Source organism: Leptonotus elevatus, chromosome 1 (assembly GCF_054856555.1).
Source record: "Leptonotus elevatus isolate MCC_2025b chromosome 1, RoL_Lele_1.0, whole genome shotgun sequence".
Taxonomy (NCBI): Eukaryota; Metazoa; Chordata; class Actinopteri; order Syngnathiformes; family Syngnathidae; genus Leptonotus; species Leptonotus elevatus.
Window position 1 is genome coordinate 8,077,720 of NC_141239.1, and position 20,911 is coordinate 8,098,630.

Here is a 20,911-nt window from a genome sequence, read left to right on the forward strand (position 1 = left end):
TGAGTGACGCCACGTCATAGCCATTCGATCAGATCTGAATCTTCCAAATGATCACAAAGTAATAGTCTCCAAATAGGACCTGAACCATTTTATGACTGCCCTATTTAATCCCACCCTAAGGTTCCAATTTGCTCAACAGTATATTGTAATTAACTGTATCAAACGCTGAACCGAGATCCAACAGGGATCCAAAAAGACCAACACACTTAAGTCCAAAGTTCAGTTACAATAATTTCTGAACTATAAGCCGCTTCTTTTTCCACTTGCATTCGGCCCTGCGGCTAATACAGAGGTGTGGCTTATCCATCAGATCACAAGGGGGCGCACTATAAAGGAAGCGCAAGAGCGTCAGGCAGAGCATAACAAACCAAGTGAACCCAAATACAGTAGGACAGACAGAACAAGAGCGAGACTTTTTGCGCCCTCATGGGAAAAAAAAGTAGCGGAAACCCAGTACGGTAACATTAAAACACCTGCGGCTTACATTCTGGTGTGGCTTTTATGTGTAACAAACTCGAGTATTCCGCAAATGTAGCGAGCATAGCTTATAGTCAGGTGCGCCTTATAGTCCAAAAATTACTGTAATCATGTTCCGCTTCATTGGCCATGTTAACGAACGGTCCTACATCTATTTTTTTATTCTGAATTTTATTATGGAAATGTAATGGTAAAAACAATGTTAACAGTTTAATATTAAGAATAAAAACACAATTGCATAAAATTTTGTGTAAAAAAAAAAAAAACGTCAAAAATTCAATGTTGCAAATAGTACATCTGTCAGTGAAAAAAATCTAACCTTTTTCAAGTCATCTCACATCCAGCCAATCATCTTCTCTATTGGTCATAAGACACTGCAATGCCTATTTTTGGCGCTGATACTTTGACACTAAATTTGCAGTGTAAAAATTGTGTGAAAAACTCAAGGCAAAAATACTACATCTGGTTGAGAAAAGTCAGAGCAAAGCAATCAATCCTTTCGTAAGTTATCTAGTATCCAGCCATTGTTACTCACCACGAACATGACATGTTAACGATGATTTTTTTAAAAAACAAAATTTAGAATTTTTGCTGCTGACATTTTTTTGGGTGGTGAAAAAATTCTGGGTTTGGTAAAAAAAACACACACACAGAAATTCAAACTGATGGCGTAGATAGTCAGATACAACCCTTTCCTTTTAAACGAATCCATCCATGAAGCACGTCATGGGCTGCCATCTTGACCACCACTCTTTGTCTTACTAATCAATTTACATGCATCCCATGTCACTGAAAACCCTGCCAGCGAGAAGCGAGCCCATTCAAATGCAAGCCATCCCACCAAAGCATACGAGAGAGCTAATGAGGGCGGAAACTGGTCTTTCGAGGTCAAAGGCCACATTTTTACCGGGAGCAACAAGATGTTGCTGTTCAAAACAAGGAGACAAAAATAACACCCTCATGAATGTTGCCTTTTTTTGTTTTTGTGTGTGTGTGAATACAGAGACAAGCGTTTGTTCAGAAGGCATAACACCAGGCAGCCTCATGACCAGAACCTGATGGCATCAAACAAGAGGGCTGTTCATTTCCAGTACAGAGTTTTTAAGCAATCTTGCGCTATCCGTTGTCACATATATAGCTAACCCCTAGTTAGCAATATTCAACCAGCAAATATTTTGGACATACAAACAGTTCGTAATTTTTTTAATTTTTTTTTATTAATACAGGTACTTCAGAAAGTCTGAATTAAGTTGCAGTTATTTAAAGGTCTATCTTTACCCTAACATCTATGCTCATTTCTCATAGTCTATGATATATCCCATTAAACTGTATTCAAATTAGCAGACATTTAGGCTTTGTTGTTACTAAATCATCATTTAGCTTGGTTCAATATTTTGGTGTAGAAATATGCAATGTTTGTAGTCCCAGTACAGTAAAGTGAAAATAAATATCTTCAATTTCATAACACAGAGCCTTGTTAATTTTAATGATTTAAAAAAAAAGCCACGTAAGCAAAATAAGATTTAAAAATGGTAAAAAAAGGAACTCAAAGTACTGATCTCCGCTCTCAAACCTATAAGCCGTTTCCACCGCAAGCACGCCGCACTCAGTTAAGCGTCAATCAAATGCCAATGCTACGACCTGGAAAAATGGATGCTACTTCGTCTAGCGTCTTTCTCATGACTACACATAGCCACATGTTTAAGACACAAAAACCTATCCGCTTGAAGCTGGTGGTAGCTGGAACATATCCCTCCCGGCCGTCACGGATCATTTCCATGCCACTACAACGAGACACTCTAAAGCAGCCACGCCAGTGCACAGTCTCTTGTTCACATAATGGTTGTCCAGTCTGGCTAACAAAAAAATAATAATCTCTACTCTTCACTTTTGTACGTTTCTCTGTGTGACGTGCGTGAGTCCACAGCTGACAACGAGGCACTCTAAAGCAACCACTTCAGCGGACTATACAAAGGGAGAAAGCCTTTTCATGGTTTAGGCATAGCTAGCTAGAAGGGGTGTTAAAAAATGTTCGATATGCGGCCGAAACGATGTTTAAACATCAATTTTTTAAATGGAAATATTCAACAAAATGTCTTACTTTGGGTTAGGGTTCACACTTTAAGCACACTTTAAGCCTTAATATTTTATTTCAATGCTGTTCAAACATGAAACCGATTGCAACCCGTTTGTTAAATACTCACAGTTATAAGCCTATATGATGTGTTTATATAAATCAATAAATGTTCTTACAAATCTTACAGTGTACATTTACAAGTTATTGTTCTGATTAGTATTTTCAAAATTTGAGTAAAAATCGCAATAATCAACTTATAGATTTGTATCGGGATTAATCGTATCGAATTGAATCGTGACCTATGAATCGTGATACGGATCGAATCGCCAAGTGCTCAATTGGCAATTCACACCCCTACTAGCTAGCTAACTGTATGTAGCAACTGCACCAGATAACCACTGATACAAACAACGATGCCTTAAATTCTTATATACTGGTTGAGGGCTGACTCATACTAAATGCCCAAGTGCATCACTGGGCCCCATTTTAGTCTTACATGTTGTTGTTTTTTTAATTGAAATGGATCCTATTGCAAGTGGTCTAGAAGACGTTGTCTACAAAACACGGGGGTTCACTAAACAACTAAAAATGACACAGTATGTTCCCAGTGCTTCCCTGGCTAGAACCTGCATGTTTACGTTTCGTGTTTAGCTCCTCCTCCTCATGTGTATGAATCAGAACAATTTCATTCATAACAGCAATGTGTGCATGTCAGCATGGACAGGACCTTCAGTACTCCAAGTCTGCATTACAAACCTGTATTGAGATATTGATATTGAGCTTTGGGGGTAAAACTTCAGGAAGGACCGAAAATGTGCTATCATAACATCATTTGACCTTCTCAAAATTGTTGGATGCTCGGTGTGTCTCGCATGGTTGTCAGCAGGTTGCAACAGAGACAGACTGAAAGTCACAGAGGGGTGACATGTTTGGAAAAGCAACAACAACAACACCGTAGCTGTTGTGATTTTTGCTATTCAGCAAGTGGTGCAAAACTTTTGAAACAATGAACAGTTTGAAAGGTTTCGAGAAGGTCAATTTAGGATGACCTCTTAAGGTTAGAATACATTTTTGTTCCATCCTCAAATTGTATTCGAAAGCCCCATATTCGTAACGTTTTCCAAGTAGCGTCTTTCACGTTAGAAAAATTCCACGGCACACCAACAACTAAAAATGTCACAAAAAGTTGTTATGCACGTCAGTTATGTGACTTGTGCCATGTAATGGTTAAGTATTCAATCGTTCTGCTTGTCAATGTACTTCCGTGACACAAATAGATGAACAATTATACATTATTTTCTGTCAATAAATAATACTTCTTGGACCAATTATGTGAACTTAATGATGAATTTCACTGCCCCTAATGACCATAGCAGAGCAACAGCACTTTTAATGCTCCATAACTCTTTGCTTATTTCCAGTGTTGGGAATAACGGCGTTTAAACTAACTGCGTTAAGTAACTCCGTTTTTTTTGGGAGTAACATTTATACGTTAACGCGATGCATGTGAAGTCTAGAGTTGGGCAGTTTTCTGACGCAAACTGAAGATATGTCACTATACTCTCATATTTGAAAGTGTACAAAAGTATAAGTTTTTCAGAGAGATCAAGTGGAAGCTGATGATTCTGATGAGTAAATAAAAGTAGTAGTTATGCTACGATTTTGGCTATGATAGCATTAAGCGCTGTATATTTTAATAGCATTGGCAATTTCTTTGATCTATTATTGATTATTTTAGCCCGCAACAATCATAAAAAAATGGCCGGACTGGCTAGGACTGTCAACAAATTACCTGTAGATGACATATGTGCCACAAATCACCATCTATTTGTATTATTATTCTGATTGCTGTAGTAACTGGCAGTGGTAGAACATACATCACCACTCCAAATGTAATGAATTATTATTATAATTATTATTATTGAATGATATGTCATATTATGGAGTGAGGCATTTGTGTGACAAATATTATCAAAAATAAATGAAAACACCCTATATATCCTGGACGTAATTTGAATTCCTTGTATACAAATATAATAATCATAATAAAAATATTTGTTTTAAAAAATCCAAATTGTTTGATATAAAACTTTTTTTTTGAAGTAGCGAAAATAGTTACTTTGCCTGGTAATGAGTTACTTTTATCATGAAGTAATTCAATTACTACCTCAGTTACTTTTTTAGGCAAGTAATGAGTAACCATAACTAATTACTTTTTTTTTTTTTTTTTTTTTTTTTAAGTAACGTTCCCAACACTGCTTATTTCCCTGTGTTGGGGCTTCTGCTTCCAAGTTGACAATCAAATGGCTTCACAATGAATGAATGAATGTAAAAGAAGAGGCTGATTTAAACACAGTGGCACCTTGATTTACCCCAACATAGACATGGGCCTGTTACCGGACTAACTAACAAGGTTTCAATAACTACAACGGCCGTCACTGGTAATAAGCTTTACGTTTTCTGAGGGGACGTCTAAGGAGGGCACAATATGATTGACGGCTTGCAGAGTTGCGCAAAAGAGCCACCTACATAACAGAGAAAAAGGAGGGAGGGAGGGAGGGAGGGAGACGAGATACTGTGCACGGGAACGCCCCCTTTGAACTTGAAGGAGGGTGGGAAAAACCCCAACATCATCGACCGGCTTCAATCTGACGCCACTTGACTATAGCGACACAGACCGTGAATGGCAAAACATAATTTACACAATTATAAACATATTAAATCTCTTTATTATGACATTTATATTCGTAGTAACTTCACGTAACCCAACGTTATTTGGACTGACTGCATTAACAGCAACAACAAACAATTTATCGTAATCAGCCATCTTTGTTGTTTACATTTACCTCGAACGCTTTGAGGTTGGAAGTGGAACAATCTGACTTCCCACTTTCCTAGAATGCAGCATTAACTCGGTGAAAAGAAGCTTTCTCATTGAAAGGCATTGGACTTTGAATCACTGTGATTAGATTTTTGAGGATTATTTTGATTTCAAAATGTAATGAAATGTCATTTGACTACTATCTACCCGGTGTGTATGCTAAAATACTTGGATGTTTGAAATTGTCAATTACACTTTTGAAAACAAGTTTAGCCTATTTTTATTTTCAATTATTGTACAGTGGAACCTCGGAGTTTGAACGTCTCGGAACTCGTAAAATTCGGACTTCAACCAAAAAAATCGGAGTAAAAAATGCCTCGGAGTTTGAACTCATTTTCGGAGTTTGAACACCCAAGCAAAGCAAGCTAAGCCGAACGTAACTTGAAAACGGGTAGCCGAGTGAAGCTGAGCGAAGCAGAGCAATACCGAATGCTCACGTTGAGGCAGTTGAGACGATGCACTGCTCATTTCCAGTCAGATCGTGAATACTCCCGGAGGTGCTCCATACTCGCGAGTGCATTTTGATTTTTCCACGACAATTTTCTTCGCATGGGCCCAAAGAAAGACAACAGTGCCAGTGGCAGCAAAGAAAAACACAGTGCTACGAACCACAGTGGAATTAGGAAGGAGATTATCGCGCCGTTGTAACTATCGTGACTACTTCTGTAAATACTGGCACGAGGACCCCCCCTTAGCTGTTCAACAACATGCCTAATGTTAAACAACGCAGGCAAGGACCACTTAGTAGTCTCACATTATATATACCCAATGTAAAATACACAAACTCAGCACTGAACTAAAGATAGCATTAACATTTATCATCCACTGATGCCATCACAACACAACAGGTAAGGTCAGGTATTTTTTATTGTGTAAATACTGTACTGTACTGTAAATGTAAAAAAACATAAATATAAATTAAAATAGGATTTTTTGGTTTTTGGAGCTTGGGAACAGATTAATTGCATTTACATTATTTCCTAGGGGAAAAAAATGTTTCAGCGGTTGAACAATCCGGATTTTGAACACTTTGCTGGAACGAATTATGTTCAAACTCCGAGGTACCACTGTATTTTTATAATGTTGTATGTTTTTGAATCCAATACAATTCTATTTGGTTTGTAAAAACCCATAAAAGCAGTGTGTTTCTGGGGGTCTGACATGGATTAATGTACATTCAATATTGCATTAATTGTAATTCACGGTACTGTATAATCTGTAAAACACTCGTGGATTTACTTTCTGGAAGACACAAACAGTGGGAAGGAATACATCACAGAACAGTACTCACAAGGCCCCAGCACAGCCTTTAGCTTCCATCACTCACCTGTTGAATGAGTCAATAAAAGTCCCATTTCTAAGCTTGGTTTGACAAGGTTCGATCTACATTAGAGCTTGTGTTGTTGCATAAGAGGCCAATGTGAGCTTGCCTCGCCAAAGAACTGGAAGAAGGCGATATCATGTCGAAACGTGGAGACAATATTGTGTCTTACCTGGCCGAGGTGGTGAACGTGCACTCAGGTCTTTCCTTGTCTCCTTGCGCTGGGTCGAGCTGTATCCGTCAACACACGCTGGCAGGAGACCTTTCCCTCGGCTCTGTAGCACAATGTCACAACTACTGAACTGTACACTAAACGTGTTTACAACACACAGTAGACTGCCAGCTGTAAAAAATGGACATGAAACATACACTGCCTGCCCACTTGAAAGCTGTAGAGTCCCGCCGCTTTCACTTTTCCGCTGACGTTTACTGTGGATAATTTACTACTTTGGACTTTTTTTTTTCCCCAAACCAATGCGAGTTCTCGTCTCCGTTCCTTTTCCTCCTCCGACAGGGCGCTTCTAGACGACAACACCCGAATTTTGACGGGAGGAGAGAGGCGGTCCAAGGGAGACTCCGGCGGATGTTCACCAACAAGTTAGCGGTTGAGAAAGCAATGCTTCCTGATAAAACCTTTCAAAATAAACACTCGTTAGTATGGTAATTTGGTACCTTATCAAGAGGCGATTCTAGGGTGTGTTGGGGCCCCAAACAAAAATTAACCGGGCCTCCTCTCACTAGTGTTTGTCATAATTTTAATAAAACAACAACAATTAACAAACGTTTTCAGTTATTTTGTCACTAGCTCATTTTCATTATTTTTGCAAGATTTGCAGGTTAATAAATGAAATACAATTTTAAAGTGTCATCGCCACTATATTATAGTAGTAAGCCACGAGATAGTTTCAAAGACAGCCTGGCATAGGGGCCCCAAACAAGCAACTGACTTTCCTATATACAAAATGAGCCTGTCTTAAAACCAACACTATCACAATCACAACAATTGTAACCCTCAATATGATACAAAGATGCTATATAGCCATTTACATCATCTGGAGCAGTTCACAATCAATGTTCACCTAATAAAATGACAACAAAAATTAAATTGTATAAATCACACTCAGAACCTGATGTGTGATCGCAGGCATGTTTCGTTTTATCTGGCGGTAACAAAAGTTGCTCTTACCAGACAATACCGGGACGAAAAATACTGACATCGAATACCAGCGCTCTGGTCCTGTGAGGACAAATATCTGAATGATTGTGGACCAGGACTACTGATTTTCAAATCGGAGCATATAAAAGATGAAATCTGAATTAAAAAAACAAAACAAAACATATAGCCAAGAGAAACACTGTGAAATAGAGAATAAGCTGTTGTGAATAAATGAATACTTTCATTGAGCAAATTTAGGTTGTAAATGTAGGTTAAGTGCAATAAATATAAAAAAAATACTGGATTTTAATTTAAAAGTAAGAGTAGGTTAGAAGCCCAATACCAAAATATGTTGAACTATCTAAAAAAAACAAGTGTACTACTGTTATTTTTAATAGATTTAGTTAATGTATGCTCTCTGATTTCAGGGTTGATGTATTCATCCGTTGGATGTACAAGTAAATTTGATCCAGATTGGTGATTTGAGTGTGTTGTATTCTGTGGGTCCCAGTTACCTGTTTCACAAGATACCTTTAATAAAACGTCAACATAAAAAAAACATTTCTGATACGAGACCGATGGCGGCACTCTCCCCACACATATGTAAGCCATTGAATCAGTATTTAACTCATTCACTGCCATTGACGGCTATAGACGTCAAAAATTAATTGGAACTATTTCTATTAGTTTAACTTTTTTTCTCCACTTTTGTTAACAAGAGTATGAAAACCTAGAAGAAAATTATTGTACATTTAGAACAGATATGAAATTTGTGATTAATGGTGAGTTAACTATTGAAGTTATGCGATTAATTATAATTGCAAATTTTAATCGCCTGACGCCCCAAAATTTTAATAATGTTTTCTTTAAAAAATAATAAAATATTATTTTTAAAAAATGCCTAGGTTTTCATACTCTTATTAACAAAAGTGAGAAAAAAAGTTAAACTAATAGAAATAGTTCAAATGAATTTTTGACGTTTATAGCCGTCAATGGCAGTGAATGAGTTAATGACTAACATTGCTGTGCTGTTTACATTGTCTATTATTTTTGGAAGACTTGACCGGCCACCACTGAAAAAACACTAAGAATCAATATCAACCACATGCAAACCAAAAACTACAACTGAGCAATGGTATGAAAACGTTTACGCCTGAATTTCTCGTCTTCACTATAGGGTTGCTTTTAAGCTATTGACAGCATTAAGTTTGATCGCCTCCTTGAATACTGTCTTAAATCCATTTCTGTTTCGGTTGCAGCTCTGCCAGATATCCTTGCCTCCAAACAGTGGTGCGCAGAGTGAGGGGGCCCAACAGGGCAAGGTCAACCAAATTTTGCTGGGGGGGGCATCCAAATAAGGAAACAAAAACAGTAACGCACAGTTAATTGGATATGCAACTTTAATCTGATTAGCAGTCTGGAAATATTAATGCATTCCATCACTCGTTATAAAAAACATCAGTGGAGATAGGTGTAAATAAAGAGCTTGTAATACGTTCAGTCACACGCTCTCTTACGAAGACCTACGGCGCCGGGCCTCCATCATCATCGTCGTCTCCCCCAGGGTGGGACCTCTTCGGCGCACTGAAAAACGCATACCAAAGCTGTCATTCATTTAACTCATTCACTACCATTGACAGTTATAGACGTTAAGAATTCATTTGAACTATTTCTATTAGTTTCACATTTTTTAATAAAAAACATTTTACATTTAGAACAGATATAAAAATTGTGAATCATCGTGAGTTAACTATTGAAGTCATGCGATTAATTACAATTAAAAAATGTAATTGTCTGACGTCCCTAATTTTTAATCTTTTTTTTTTTTATTAGCGGCATCAGCCGATTAAATTTTTTAATTGTAATTAATCACATGACAACTATTGAACTCAAGATTAATCACAATTTTTTTATCTGTTCTAAATGTACAATAAAAAAAATTCTAGGTTTTCATACTCGTTAACAAAAGTGGAAAAAAAGTCATTAACTCATTCACTGCCATTGACGCTATAAACGTCAAAAATTAATTTAAACTATTTCTATTAGTTTAACTTTTTTTCACTTTTGTTAATAAGAGTATGAAAACCTAGACATTTAAAAAAATAATCTTATTTTATAAATTTTTTAAAGAAAAGATTATTAAAAATTAGAGGCGTCAGGAGATTACAATTTGTAATTATAATTAATCGCATGACTTCAATAGTTAACTCTCGATTAATCACAAATTTTTTATATATTCTAAATGTACAATAATTTTCTTCTAGGTTTTCATACTCTTAACAAAAGTGAAAAGACAGTTAAACTAATAGAAATAGTTCAAATGAATTTTTGACGTCTATAGCCGTCAATGGCAGTGAATGAGTTAATGTGGGTGTTACATTTTTCAAGAGGCTGTGTTTTTCTTTTGGGTTGTGAATGGAGTGTCGTTGTCACCTGTAGTATCCGAAGGTCTTAAACGACCTCCGTTTGGTCTACGAGGAGACTCTCCAGAGTAGTGCGGCAGCCGGGAGTAGAACCCCGGCGCATGCTGCATCACTGTCCACTCAAAGTTCCCATCCGGGAGCGGCCTATCGTTGATGGGGTCGAAGTTGTAGCGGTCCGTGAACTCCTCCACGCCACCCCTGTTGGACATCGGGGGCGGAACGTGGTCCTGCTGCTGCGCTTCGGCCCTCTCCAGCGGCGGACTTGCGTTGGAAAGGCGATTGTCTGACATTTTGTTGTACAAAATCTGAAATGCCAAGTAGTATTCCTTGCAAGTTCACAATGGGAACATATGAACAGCTTCTTTGACAGTCCGGTGTAGAAAAGTGAGGCTATGGCATGGCCACAATTTACAAAGTGTCCTCAAGATTGCTTTGATACAAAAATATTTCAACAATTTTGACATCATAGAGAATAAAGAAAATTAAAAAAACAGCCTATAAGATTGTGTTCACACTCACGGCCACTAGTTGCATCCTATCAAGAGATTGTTGTACAGTCGTATAGTCATAAATACTTTTTGATTAGGGCCCAAGCAGTGCAAGGTCCTGATTGTTACTGCAGAAATTATTATTATTATTATTGGCTGCAAAGAATTGCCTTTTTAAAGGCCTAAACATGAACTGGACCTGGCGAAAAATTTGATCCATTTACAAATTGTCATAACGCCCCCTATAGAGGTTTAACAGAGCCCGATCCTGGTACGTTTGACCTAGGACAGGGGTCAGCAACCTTTACTGTCAAGACAGCCATTTTAGGCCAAATAAATAACAAAATCTGACTGGAGCCACAAAACATTTGGACATTGTGATGAACAAAGAGCTGTGTGTTTGTAATGTACTAATTAGAGCTGCACCATAACATAAAAAATATGCAGCAACCATGCTTTGATAGTCATTTCCTTTTATCTTTCCATCTTCCATTTTTTTATTTTATGGGGTAATTTTTCATACTTTGTTTTTCATACATTATTATACTTTTCTGCCATTCTGATACATTTTTGACATTTTGGGCAACTTTATGGCCATATGGTCATTTTCTGTCTCTCTCTGTGACATTTTTTATGTCTTTATTTTGCTAGCAATTTCCTAACATTTTTATGGACATTACATGGTAATTTTTGGGAATTATTTTATGCCTTATATATATATATATTAGGGGTGTTAGAAAAAAATTATTCTGCAATATATCGCAATATTACAGCGCGCAATTCTCGATTTTTAAACATATTTTTTTTATGGGAATATTCAACAAAACGTCTTACTTAGGGTTAGGATTCACACATTAAGCATGGAAGAATGTTAATGTTATTAATGGAACATTAAGCCTTAATATTTTATTTCAGTGCTGTTCAAACATAAAACAGACTGCAACCTGTTTGTTAAATGCAGTGGCTCAGTTATAAGCCTGAATTTTCAGATAAATAAATAATTGTTCATACAAATCTTACAGTGTACATGTATAAGTTTAACGATTAGTATTTTCTAAATTTGAGTGAAAAAAAATCGCAATAATCAATTTATAGTTTCGGATCGGGATTAATCGGTATCGAATCGAAACGTGACCTATGAATCGCCAGGTACGAGACAATTCAGACCCCTAATATATATATATATATATATATATATATATATATATATATATATACATACAGTATGGTAATTTTCTGCTTTTCTTTTTGTGGACATTTTAGGTTACTCTTTGAACATTTTGGGCAATTTTATGGACATTTTATGGTAGATTTCTGCTTTTCCTCCTATAGACTGTTTAGGGTAATTTAGGGACATTTTTAGGTAATTTTTTAAAAACGTTTTCTTCTACCTTTCATTTCTCAATTTCTGACAACTAAAAATTATGGGGAAAAAAACAATTTCTACGGAATTTATCCAACTGTCTTCAGATTAAAAATGTTTAAGATTAAAACTTAATGCTAATTTTTTATTTCATCCCAGGCTGTTGCTGAAACGATGAGCTGTTTGCAATGAAAATTAATGCCGTTTTTGAGGGTCTTAACCTAGTTGAAAATTCATTAAACTTTACACAAACATAAGATGTTGCAAAAATAATTATTTTATTAGTTTATTGTGCGGTTTTATAAAAATGGCCCTGTAGTGCCGCCTAGAAAGTTGGAACAAATCAGCCCCGGTTATACATTTCACCAAGATCTACAGTAGGAGAAATTGGAGGCATATGTAACAACCTACAAAAAAAAAAAGTATTTTTGAGTCATATGCTAATTTTTATGGCTCAGTGTACTGTGCTTTCTTTTTTTTATTGTTTATGTTTATAGCTCATGTAATGTGTATTGTTTAACATAATATGCAAATTGCCTATATATATATATTATTTTTATTTTTTTTAAGTAATCGTCACTAGCTAATTAAATTAGTAATTATAATATATAATAATTCCCTAATTTAATAATAACTTAATATCAGAAAAAAATAATTAGATGTAGTGTGAATGAACATAGTGTGAGAAAAAAACAAAAACATTCTTCATATAGACAATTTGATTCCAAAATACAGTAGAATGATTACTACAACAGGTGTCAAATCTTCTTCCTGCATCTACAGCAAAAGCAAGACAAGAGGCAGCATGAAAGAGGCTCCTCGTCCGTTTGGTAGCGTCCGGACTCGGGCTCGTCTCTGCACTCGGCTATGAAGGCCTGGAGCTCGGACACGAGCACTTTTTCTTGCTGGTGATGCTGCAATAGAATCAGTTTGAAAACCAGGTTGGAGTCATTCAAATGCAGGATGCGGAACCTCCAAAGTTCAGTTCAAAATTGAATTCGACAAACAGAACTCAAGAGTTTAAATTCTAATTCGGTGAGATTTACGTTAAATGAACATGGAAATGATTCACTTGTGCTTTAGTAATTTTTTTTCTGTTTTCTGTTTTGATTACATTCGAGCCAACTCGGAAGTCTGACCTTGATAGTCTCGTATGTGTCCGTGATGAGCGCGATGAAGAGGCTGAGCACCATGTAGATGAAGAGGGAGATGAAGGAGTAGAGGTAGAGGCGGCTGAAGAGCCACACCATGTAGCCGTTGTCGGGCATCTTCAGGAAGGTCGCGTACATGTCGTCGCCGTTGATCAGCGAGAAGAGGCACTCGGTCACTTTGTCGAACGTTCGGAACTGGGACAGGGCGTTAGCTTGGTGAGGATCTGTGACGGTGGTTGTTTGAGGCGGGGGACACATACTGACAGTCGGGCCACATTTGAGCATTTCAAGCCCCTTCAAAGCTTGATTATTGGGTGTCTCTGAAAATTGATCCTGAGTGATTATTCGTGTGATTTTTTTCCGTAAAAATGAAAAGGAGAACCGGAATGTGGTTAACAGATAAGCTAACACGTTGGCTAGATTTTTCTAAATGTTCATCTACTTCTTACTTTCTTTTACACTGTAATGTTTTATGACAGTCACTTTCAGTCAAAATTTACTTACAATTATTTTATCATGGCCATTTGTTGTTTATGTATACAGTACAGTAGATTTTGTTATCATTGTTTACATAATTGTATTAACTTAGATTGAATTTTTTTTCATTGTTGTTTCGCGCGTTATTTTTTATCTGATTTGTAAAAAATTCATAATGTATTGATTACATTAAAAATACTTTTGAATTTTTTTTAAAATTACATTTATTTTAATTTATACGTTAAGAAAATGTACTGTAAGTGTATTTTCCCCCCACTTTTGTCAACATTTTGTCAATTTGCTATGTTTTGTGGCGCTTTTGTTGTCAGTTATTTCACTACTGACATACATTTTTTATTCATATATTTAATTTTCTTTAGTAATTTTCTTACATTTCTGCATTAATTAATAGTGACTAAGTGATTTCAACCTACTTTTCTTGACCATTTAGTTATCATTGTTTACAACATTTTTGATTAAGAATTTTTTTTTCATTTTTTGTTGTTTCACACTATTAGTTTTTTACTAATTTATTTTTAAGTTTTGTAAATAAAAAAAATCATATTGCATTACATTTACATACATACATTTTACATATTACATTTGAAAAAAAATATAAATATTTTAATATACTTTTTTTTCCAAAATGGCATATATTTTTAATTAATAAATTAAAAAATGTAGTGTGTGTGTAAATGCATTATTTTTCCCCCCTTTTTTCAACATCTTCACGATTTGCTATGTTTTGTGGCACTTTCAGTTATTTCACTACTGACATACATTTTTTATTCATATATTTATTTTTCTTTTGTCATTTTCTTAAATGTTTGCATTAATTAATCATGATTAAGTGATTTTACCTCAGTTTTCTTGACCATTTTGAATCATTAGTTTACTATAGAATTTTTAAAAACATATTTCCTAGAACATTTTTCATTTTTAACATATTGTAGTGATTAAGTGATTTTTTTATATTTTGATAGTGACATTTATTTGTATTTATATTATTTTTTTCAATTCATATTAGTTGAGTGTATTTTTTTAATTATGCATTATTTAATTTTTGGGCTTTTTGTTAACATTTTGGCTATTACCTACTAACACACTTTCCACTTTGTATTTTGCCATAGTCTGGATGCCGTGTGGCCTCCCACTGCCCCTCACAGGTCAGTGCTGGTACTACAGCAGACATTGTTCGGGGGAAGAGACGCAGGATTGTTAATGTAGATATTGCTCTGTGTGATGTGCTGTGTTGGTTTTGAGACATGAGTACACCACACCACTCTTTTCGAGCTGAAGAACACATTCTTCTAAATTTCCTCATTGTGTATGGATTCTCTTGTTGGTTGAGATTATTATTATTTTTTTAAATCAGTGCGCGCATGTACCCCACTTAAGTGAAATGATACGACTCAGGGACATACTTTGTCGTGGTAAGGCCCAAGCACGATCCAGCCGCAGAAACAGTAGCCGAGGTAGATCATGGCAGCGCAACAGCAGAATCGGATCACGTTTGGGAAAGCTGCTCTCAAAGTCAAGATTAGGATCTGTTAAAAATAAATTAATATACAAATTCACCTTCTTCTCACACATGTTTGCATTTTGTCTAAAAGCGAACGCTCTTACATTGTACTTCTTGAAGAAACCGAGGTACCGAATCACGCCCACCCACACCATCATGGTCGCCGTGCCCAGCAAGATGCTGCACTCATCGTAACTCGTCATGAACTGAAAGAAAAGGAAAAAAAAGTACAACAGTGGAGACATTTATGGATGCTAACTAACAAATGTCTATGAATGAAAACACACCTTAGTCTGTATTCCGATTTTCAAAGTTGAGCCGGCGATGGTCAGAGTATCGCTGAAAATGATGAGGATGTACCAGCCATTCACAAACTCCATGCGGTCCGACATAGTCACAATTTTATTGTAGTAGGCGTGGAAGAATGTGTTGAACTCCTGCAGGGAAAACAGAGAAAGAATTACTATGATGATGAAGCTTTAGGGGCATAAACAAAGCTAATTATTATTTACGTACTGTATATAAGGGTAAGGATCTGCATTAAAAACATTAACAAAAACAACAATAGAATGCTCAGTGGAATATTAGAACATGTAAGTAACGGTATATTACAGTTTATGCTAAGTTAAAGTGAAATTTAAAACAATATAGATTACAGAGATGTAGGCCAGAGGGAATGAGAAGATTATGAACCGACCGACCACATATCTGAATGTAATTGTAATGTAATGTAATTCGGAATTTTATTATTTATTTATTTGATAATTTTGGGGTCCATCCAAGGGCTCTTGGGTGCCCTTTCAACACACTCCTGGATCTAAAAGTGTTTTTTTCCCCCGAGTAACTTTAAACTTTTACTGACAAACATGAATCTGCCAAAATGGTCATAAATCAACCCCCCCAAATGTTTTTTTTTTGGCATTTATGTCAGTGTATAGGCTTTCCTACCGCTAATAGAGCTTAAAATCTTGATTAGCTTTTTTATTTTATTTTTTAGCAAGTTCAAACAGCAATTTGGCAACAGCTGCAGCCCCGTCAAAAGGAATGAAAAAAGATCCTCTGGAAAAAATACTGTTTTTTTTGTTTTGTTTGTCCTTTCTAGTCTCGCAGGTGTGCTTCACTCGAACCTGAACCTAAAAGTGGTCCAAATCTACAATTTTTGAAATAGTCGTAGACCAGCTAAAATGGCTGATAGACTCTTTACTTGCTTTGGTGCTGCTGTTTTGGTTAGCAACGGAGTTTCTCTTAATAGACATTTACTTGCTTTGGTGCTGCTGTTTTGGTTAGCAACAGAGTTTCAATTAGATCAGCAATTAACTGTTTAAAAGATACTGCCTATGAATTACATAATTTATAGCTACAAACATTTTCTTTTCTGAATGGAAACAATGGACGCATTTATACTCAACAAAAATATAAACGCAACACTTCTGTTTTTGCTCCCATTTTTTATGAGATGAACTCAAAGATGTATAAGTTCTTCCACATACACAATATCACCAGTTCTTTCAAATATTGTTCACAAAACAGTCTAAATCTGTGATAGTGAGCACGTCTCCTTTGCCCAGATAATCCATCCCACCTCACATTCGTACTGACTGTTTTTCTGAGTCCCCAGACACCCTCAATAAAACAAAACTGCACCTTTCAGAGTGGCCTTTTATTGTGGGGCACACCTGTGCACTGATCATGGTGTCTAATCAGCATCTTGGTATGGCACATATATTTTTGTTGAGTAGATTTAGAAAAAGGTTTTTATTTATTTATATATATTTTTTTAAGAGGACTAATGAGTGTATTTGAGTAGGGGTATCTATCTAGAGGAAGTGCAGTATTATCACTATTATAACTCCTCCATTGTTGTTATTTAGATTCACTATTGATTGGCAAGGAGAAATCAGATGGTACTACTGCCTAATATTGAAGAGCGTGTGGCATTGATTATGACACATTTTGTTTCAATAATAACCAAATTTGGCCCCTCCCGAATATCATTGTTGAATTGCGTTACTCACAAACTGGAGGTGGATGCCATTGATGACGGAACGCACGCAGAGGATCAGCGAGGTGAAGCAGGCGAGGATGACCACAGAATCGAAGAAGAGCAGGAGATAGTCGTTTTTCCCGGCTATAAACACAGACCTTCGAGTTAATGGCAGCTGGTCGCTGCGTTGAAATTCGCAACATAACTCGTTGTGATCTTACAAGTGCCCTCCACGTTCCAGTCTCTGCATTCGTTGATGGTGACGTCGTTACCGACCCCCACCTTGATACTTCCACTGTGAGCATGGTTATCAAATGTGATCTGTAGCAGAAAGCAAAGCAGGTGAGTCGGCGGCATTTTGTTAGCGGGTCCTACAAGGGCGTCGGTGGGAACTGACAACCACGTGGAAGACGTAGCAGTCGGGAAGCTCGTGGTGCCTGACGGTCTGCAGATTGATGGTTTTTAAGGTAAAGTAAATGTTGACTGACAGCAGCCTGGACACAAAAGAACACATGAGCACGCAGGCATTTTAACATTCATGAAGGCATGTACTATACTCATAATCACCTCCTAAAATCCAAAGAGAAGTTCAGGGGCGTCGCCAGAGTGCCATTGTCCAATGAGAGCACCGGGTAGATGGAAAAGCAATCTGAGTATGAAATCATAAAATCAGCTGCATTCCTTCTTCTGATAAAAATTGGTTTTCTTTTTTTTCCCGGAAGCCACACTTTAATCCTCTTTGTGATTATTTTCCACTGTCGCACTGACTCAGATTCCATAAATATAAAAAGCATGAGTGGATTCAACATTTTGTTCTTCAATGGGGACGGTGTGGGAGCATCTGATTCTGCTCCACTGTAAATTTCAAACTTGGAAATAACTTTACTGATTAACAGCCACCAATAGATGACATCATTGCCCCATTTTAGACATGAGATCAACACAATTTGAGAGTGCATGGGAGAAATTGCTGCATTTTGAGCAACCTACCTTTTTTTTTTACCTAATGTTGATTCTAAAAGAACGGGGAAAGGCAGTAAGGAAAAAGTCCATTCTGTTATTTGGTAGATTCGGTGTGTGGTATTGAAATTATAGCATTTTGTAAAAAAAAAAATTTGGGGGGGATGTCATATTCGTTAAAACTGTCAGTATAACCTGACAGCAGCGCATTACTAAAACAAAAAAACACCAGCTCTCTCTGGCCCCACCTTGAACAGCTAATTTGAGTTTTGAGAAACCACCGCACCCATAACAAAAGCAATCAATCAGAGACCAAAAGTGTGATTTGACAAAGTGTCAATCATTTCTAGGGCCCGACTGATTAGTTGGCCAGCATTAGCTCTTAAAAAAATAAAAATAAAAAATAAAATAAAAAAAGTTTCTCTCTCTTACTAAACACTATAAGACAAAATATTGTAAAATAGTCAAATGTTCTGCCTGGAAAAAAAGAGAAAAAAAAGTTATTTTATTCTTTACAATTTTTTGTAATTAATCACCCAATTAAGTTATCGGAATTTTATTCTGCCAAATATTGGAATCTCAATCAGCCTTAAAAAAAAATCCATATTGTTCAGGGTCTAATCATTTGTTATGCACTCGACAAACTACGATATATTTATATTTTTTGCAACAGTGTGTAGTAAATGATATGTTACCTGTATCAATGTGCGGATCGATGTAGAAGGTCTCATTTCCAGGGTCAATATTGCTGTTCCTGTAAGACTCTTGGCAGACCAACAGAGGCGTGTACTCGCCATCAACCCTCTCATAAGCCAGATTGCCGACTGTCAGGTTTTGCAGATTGATATACTGCGAGAAGAGAATACCAACAAAAACTGAAACTTTACCATGACACAAATTCTCATAAGGTTTCACTGAACTTACCCGGTCAATGATGTAGCAGATGTGGTCGTACACGTCGGATTTAGTGTGCAAAACGTGGCCCCCTAGCTGGTGGTCTTTGTATCCTTTGAGGAATAGATGTCGGAACGTCATCAGGTTTTCATCTTTGAAGGTGACCATCATCTCATTGCTCAGTCCGAACGAGACCAGCTGAGAAAGAAATCACAAAGATGAGAAAATGTTTTGTGCTTCATCATAAGCAGCCCGGATTTTGTACCTGAGCGGTGATGAGGGCGATTTTTAATATTTGTAGCATCAACTTCCACGGTTTGCGTCCTCGGGCTTTGTACTTTTGGCAGGGGTTCATGAAGAAGTACTTGAGCCTCCGCCTCAGGTCCTCAACCACCCTGGGGTCCATGTTGGGGGTGCGAAGGCTCCATCTGCAGCGGCTATTGGCTCTCCTCTCCTCCAAGCGGCCACCCAAAAGGGGCTCGGACTCGTCCATGGGACCGAGCACAGTCAGACGCTGCCAAAGCTTCAACACGCATCAGACAAAATGCACTTCAAGTTAACGAACGGCGCCATCATTCCAGTCATTCTGATGTTTATCAAACTGGTTTGCCTACATGGCCTTTTACCAGCTTTCAGACAATACAATACTTTACTAAAATAGGAGCATTTTAAAATTTTGAATTAAAGCATCACAGATCTGCATTAAAAAAAAAAGGACAAAAATAGCAATGCAGCTCCCTAAGAATGTACCAGAAACATGACATCTGACAATAAAGTCATTTCTAGATTACTGATATTCATTGTATGAATTGTATCAACGTGTTGCCGAATTAAACTACAAGAAGTGAGGGTAAACAAATGTGACATACAAAAATAAAACTTTAACGGGCGTTGCACAGCAAAAATAATAAAAGAAAAATCACACATGATGACAATCAATAAAGATACCAATAATTTGCCCACCAGAAGTTGGCGAATACACAAAATACACACAACACACAATAATAATGATAACACTAATAATAATATAGGACTTACCTATGAAAAATGGCTGTGCATCGATGGAGCTGCTTACACGACAATCGGCTCTAAGTGCCTCGACGATGACACTCATACTTCTGTGTCATGCTTTCCAGTTATGGAATTTCCAAAACAATGTTTGGAAAGGAAAAAAAAAACTATAGATGTCAACATCTGACTACCAAATAGATTTATATCTAGCTTTGCATTTTTATCAATTCTTTTTCATATGCATTGCTTCGAAAATACCAATCTACAGAATACTCTTTTTAATTGTTATTAAAAAAATATTTGGTGTTATTTATAAATAATTGCATTACAACTAACCAAATCATTAAAAAATATATATATATATCAAACGTATAAAGAGTTTCTTAAATTCACTTTAACATAACCAACTCTAATGAATTAAATTAGCACACAAAAATATTTTTTATTAAATTAAATTGAAAATATTTTTTATTAAATTAAATTGAAAATATTTTTTATTAAATTAAATTGAAAATATTTTTTATTAAATTAAATTGAAAATATTTTTTTTTACATTTTAATTAGTTTAATCCTACTGCCCGAAGCAGGCTGGGATAGGCACCCCCGTGACCCGTGACAGGAATAAGCGGTTTAAAAATTGGATGGATGAATTAGTTAAATATTTAATTAACCAATTTTAAGACCACACGACGAAATTCATTTTTACTAATACAGTACTGTAGTATG

General features: G+C 36.4%; 3 protein-coding genes across 4 annotated transcripts in view; all 3 read right to left on the reverse strand.

Moving 5' to 3' along the window:
• Positions 1-7,342, reverse strand: part of LOC147180564 (guanine nucleotide-binding protein G(I)/G(S)/G(O) subunit gamma-12-like) — a 53,355-nt gene extending 46,013 nt beyond the window's left edge. For both annotated transcript variants that reach the window (XM_086087880.1, XM_086087889.1), the window contains exons 1-2: positions 7,126-7,342; positions 6,929-7,031 (exon numbers count right to left, since the gene is read on the reverse strand). The gene's annotated coding sequence lies outside the window, so the exon portion shown is untranslated. The remainder of the gene's footprint in view (positions 1-6,928; positions 7,032-7,125) is intronic.
• A 1,952-nt stretch (positions 7,343-9,294) lies between these two features.
• LOC147180565 (uncharacterized) lies at positions 9,295-12,282 on the reverse strand. Its single transcript, XM_086072743.1, has 2 exons — positions 10,346-12,282; positions 9,295-9,496 (listed from the first exon to the last, which is right to left on the reverse strand). The coding sequence occupies exons 1-2, from the start codon at positions 10,623-10,625 to the stop codon at positions 9,426-9,428; spliced, it is 351 nt and encodes a 116-aa protein (XP_085928869.1). The 5' UTR covers positions 10,626-12,282; the 3' UTR covers positions 9,295-9,425.
• Positions 12,283-12,440: 158 nt separating this feature from the next.
• LOC147180566 (mucolipin-3-like) lies at positions 12,441-20,321 on the reverse strand. Its single transcript, XM_086072632.1, has 13 exons — positions 20,213-20,321; positions 19,440-19,697; positions 19,205-19,372; positions 18,976-19,129; positions 17,888-17,969; positions 17,718-17,814; positions 17,542-17,641; positions 17,352-17,464; positions 15,624-15,773; positions 15,441-15,542; positions 15,239-15,361; positions 13,326-13,532; positions 12,441-13,100 (listed from the first exon to the last, which is right to left on the reverse strand). Exons 2-13 carry the CDS (start codon positions 19,665-19,667, stop codon positions 12,945-12,947), a joined length of 1,680 nt encoding a protein of 559 aa, XP_085928758.1. The 5' UTR covers positions 19,668-19,697; positions 20,213-20,321; the 3' UTR covers positions 12,441-12,944.
• Between the last annotated feature and the right edge of the window lie 590 nt (positions 20,322-20,911).

Bases quoted from the DNA above. Each gene is read 5' to 3' on its own strand.
- LOC147180565 (XM_086072743.1), bottom strand. From the start codon at position 10,625: ATGTCAGACAATCGCCTTTCCAACGCAAGTCCGCCGCTGGAGAGGGCC. The intron at 9,497-10,345 runs GTGACAACGACA...TGCGTTTTTCAG, and splicing joins AAGACCTTCGGATACTACAG to TGCGCCGAAGAGGTCCCACC.
- LOC147180566 (XM_086072632.1), bottom strand. From the start codon at position 19,667: ATGGACGAGTCCGAGCCCCTTTTGGGTGGCCGCTTGGAGGAGAGGAGA. The intron at 17,970-18,975 runs GTAACATATCAT...TTTCATACTCAG, and splicing joins CGATCCGCACATTGATACAG to ATTGCTTTTCCATCTACCCG. The intron at 13,101-13,325 runs GTCAGACTTCCG...ATTCTATTGCAG, and splicing joins ACACATACGAGACTATCAAG to CATCACCAGCAAGAAAAAGT.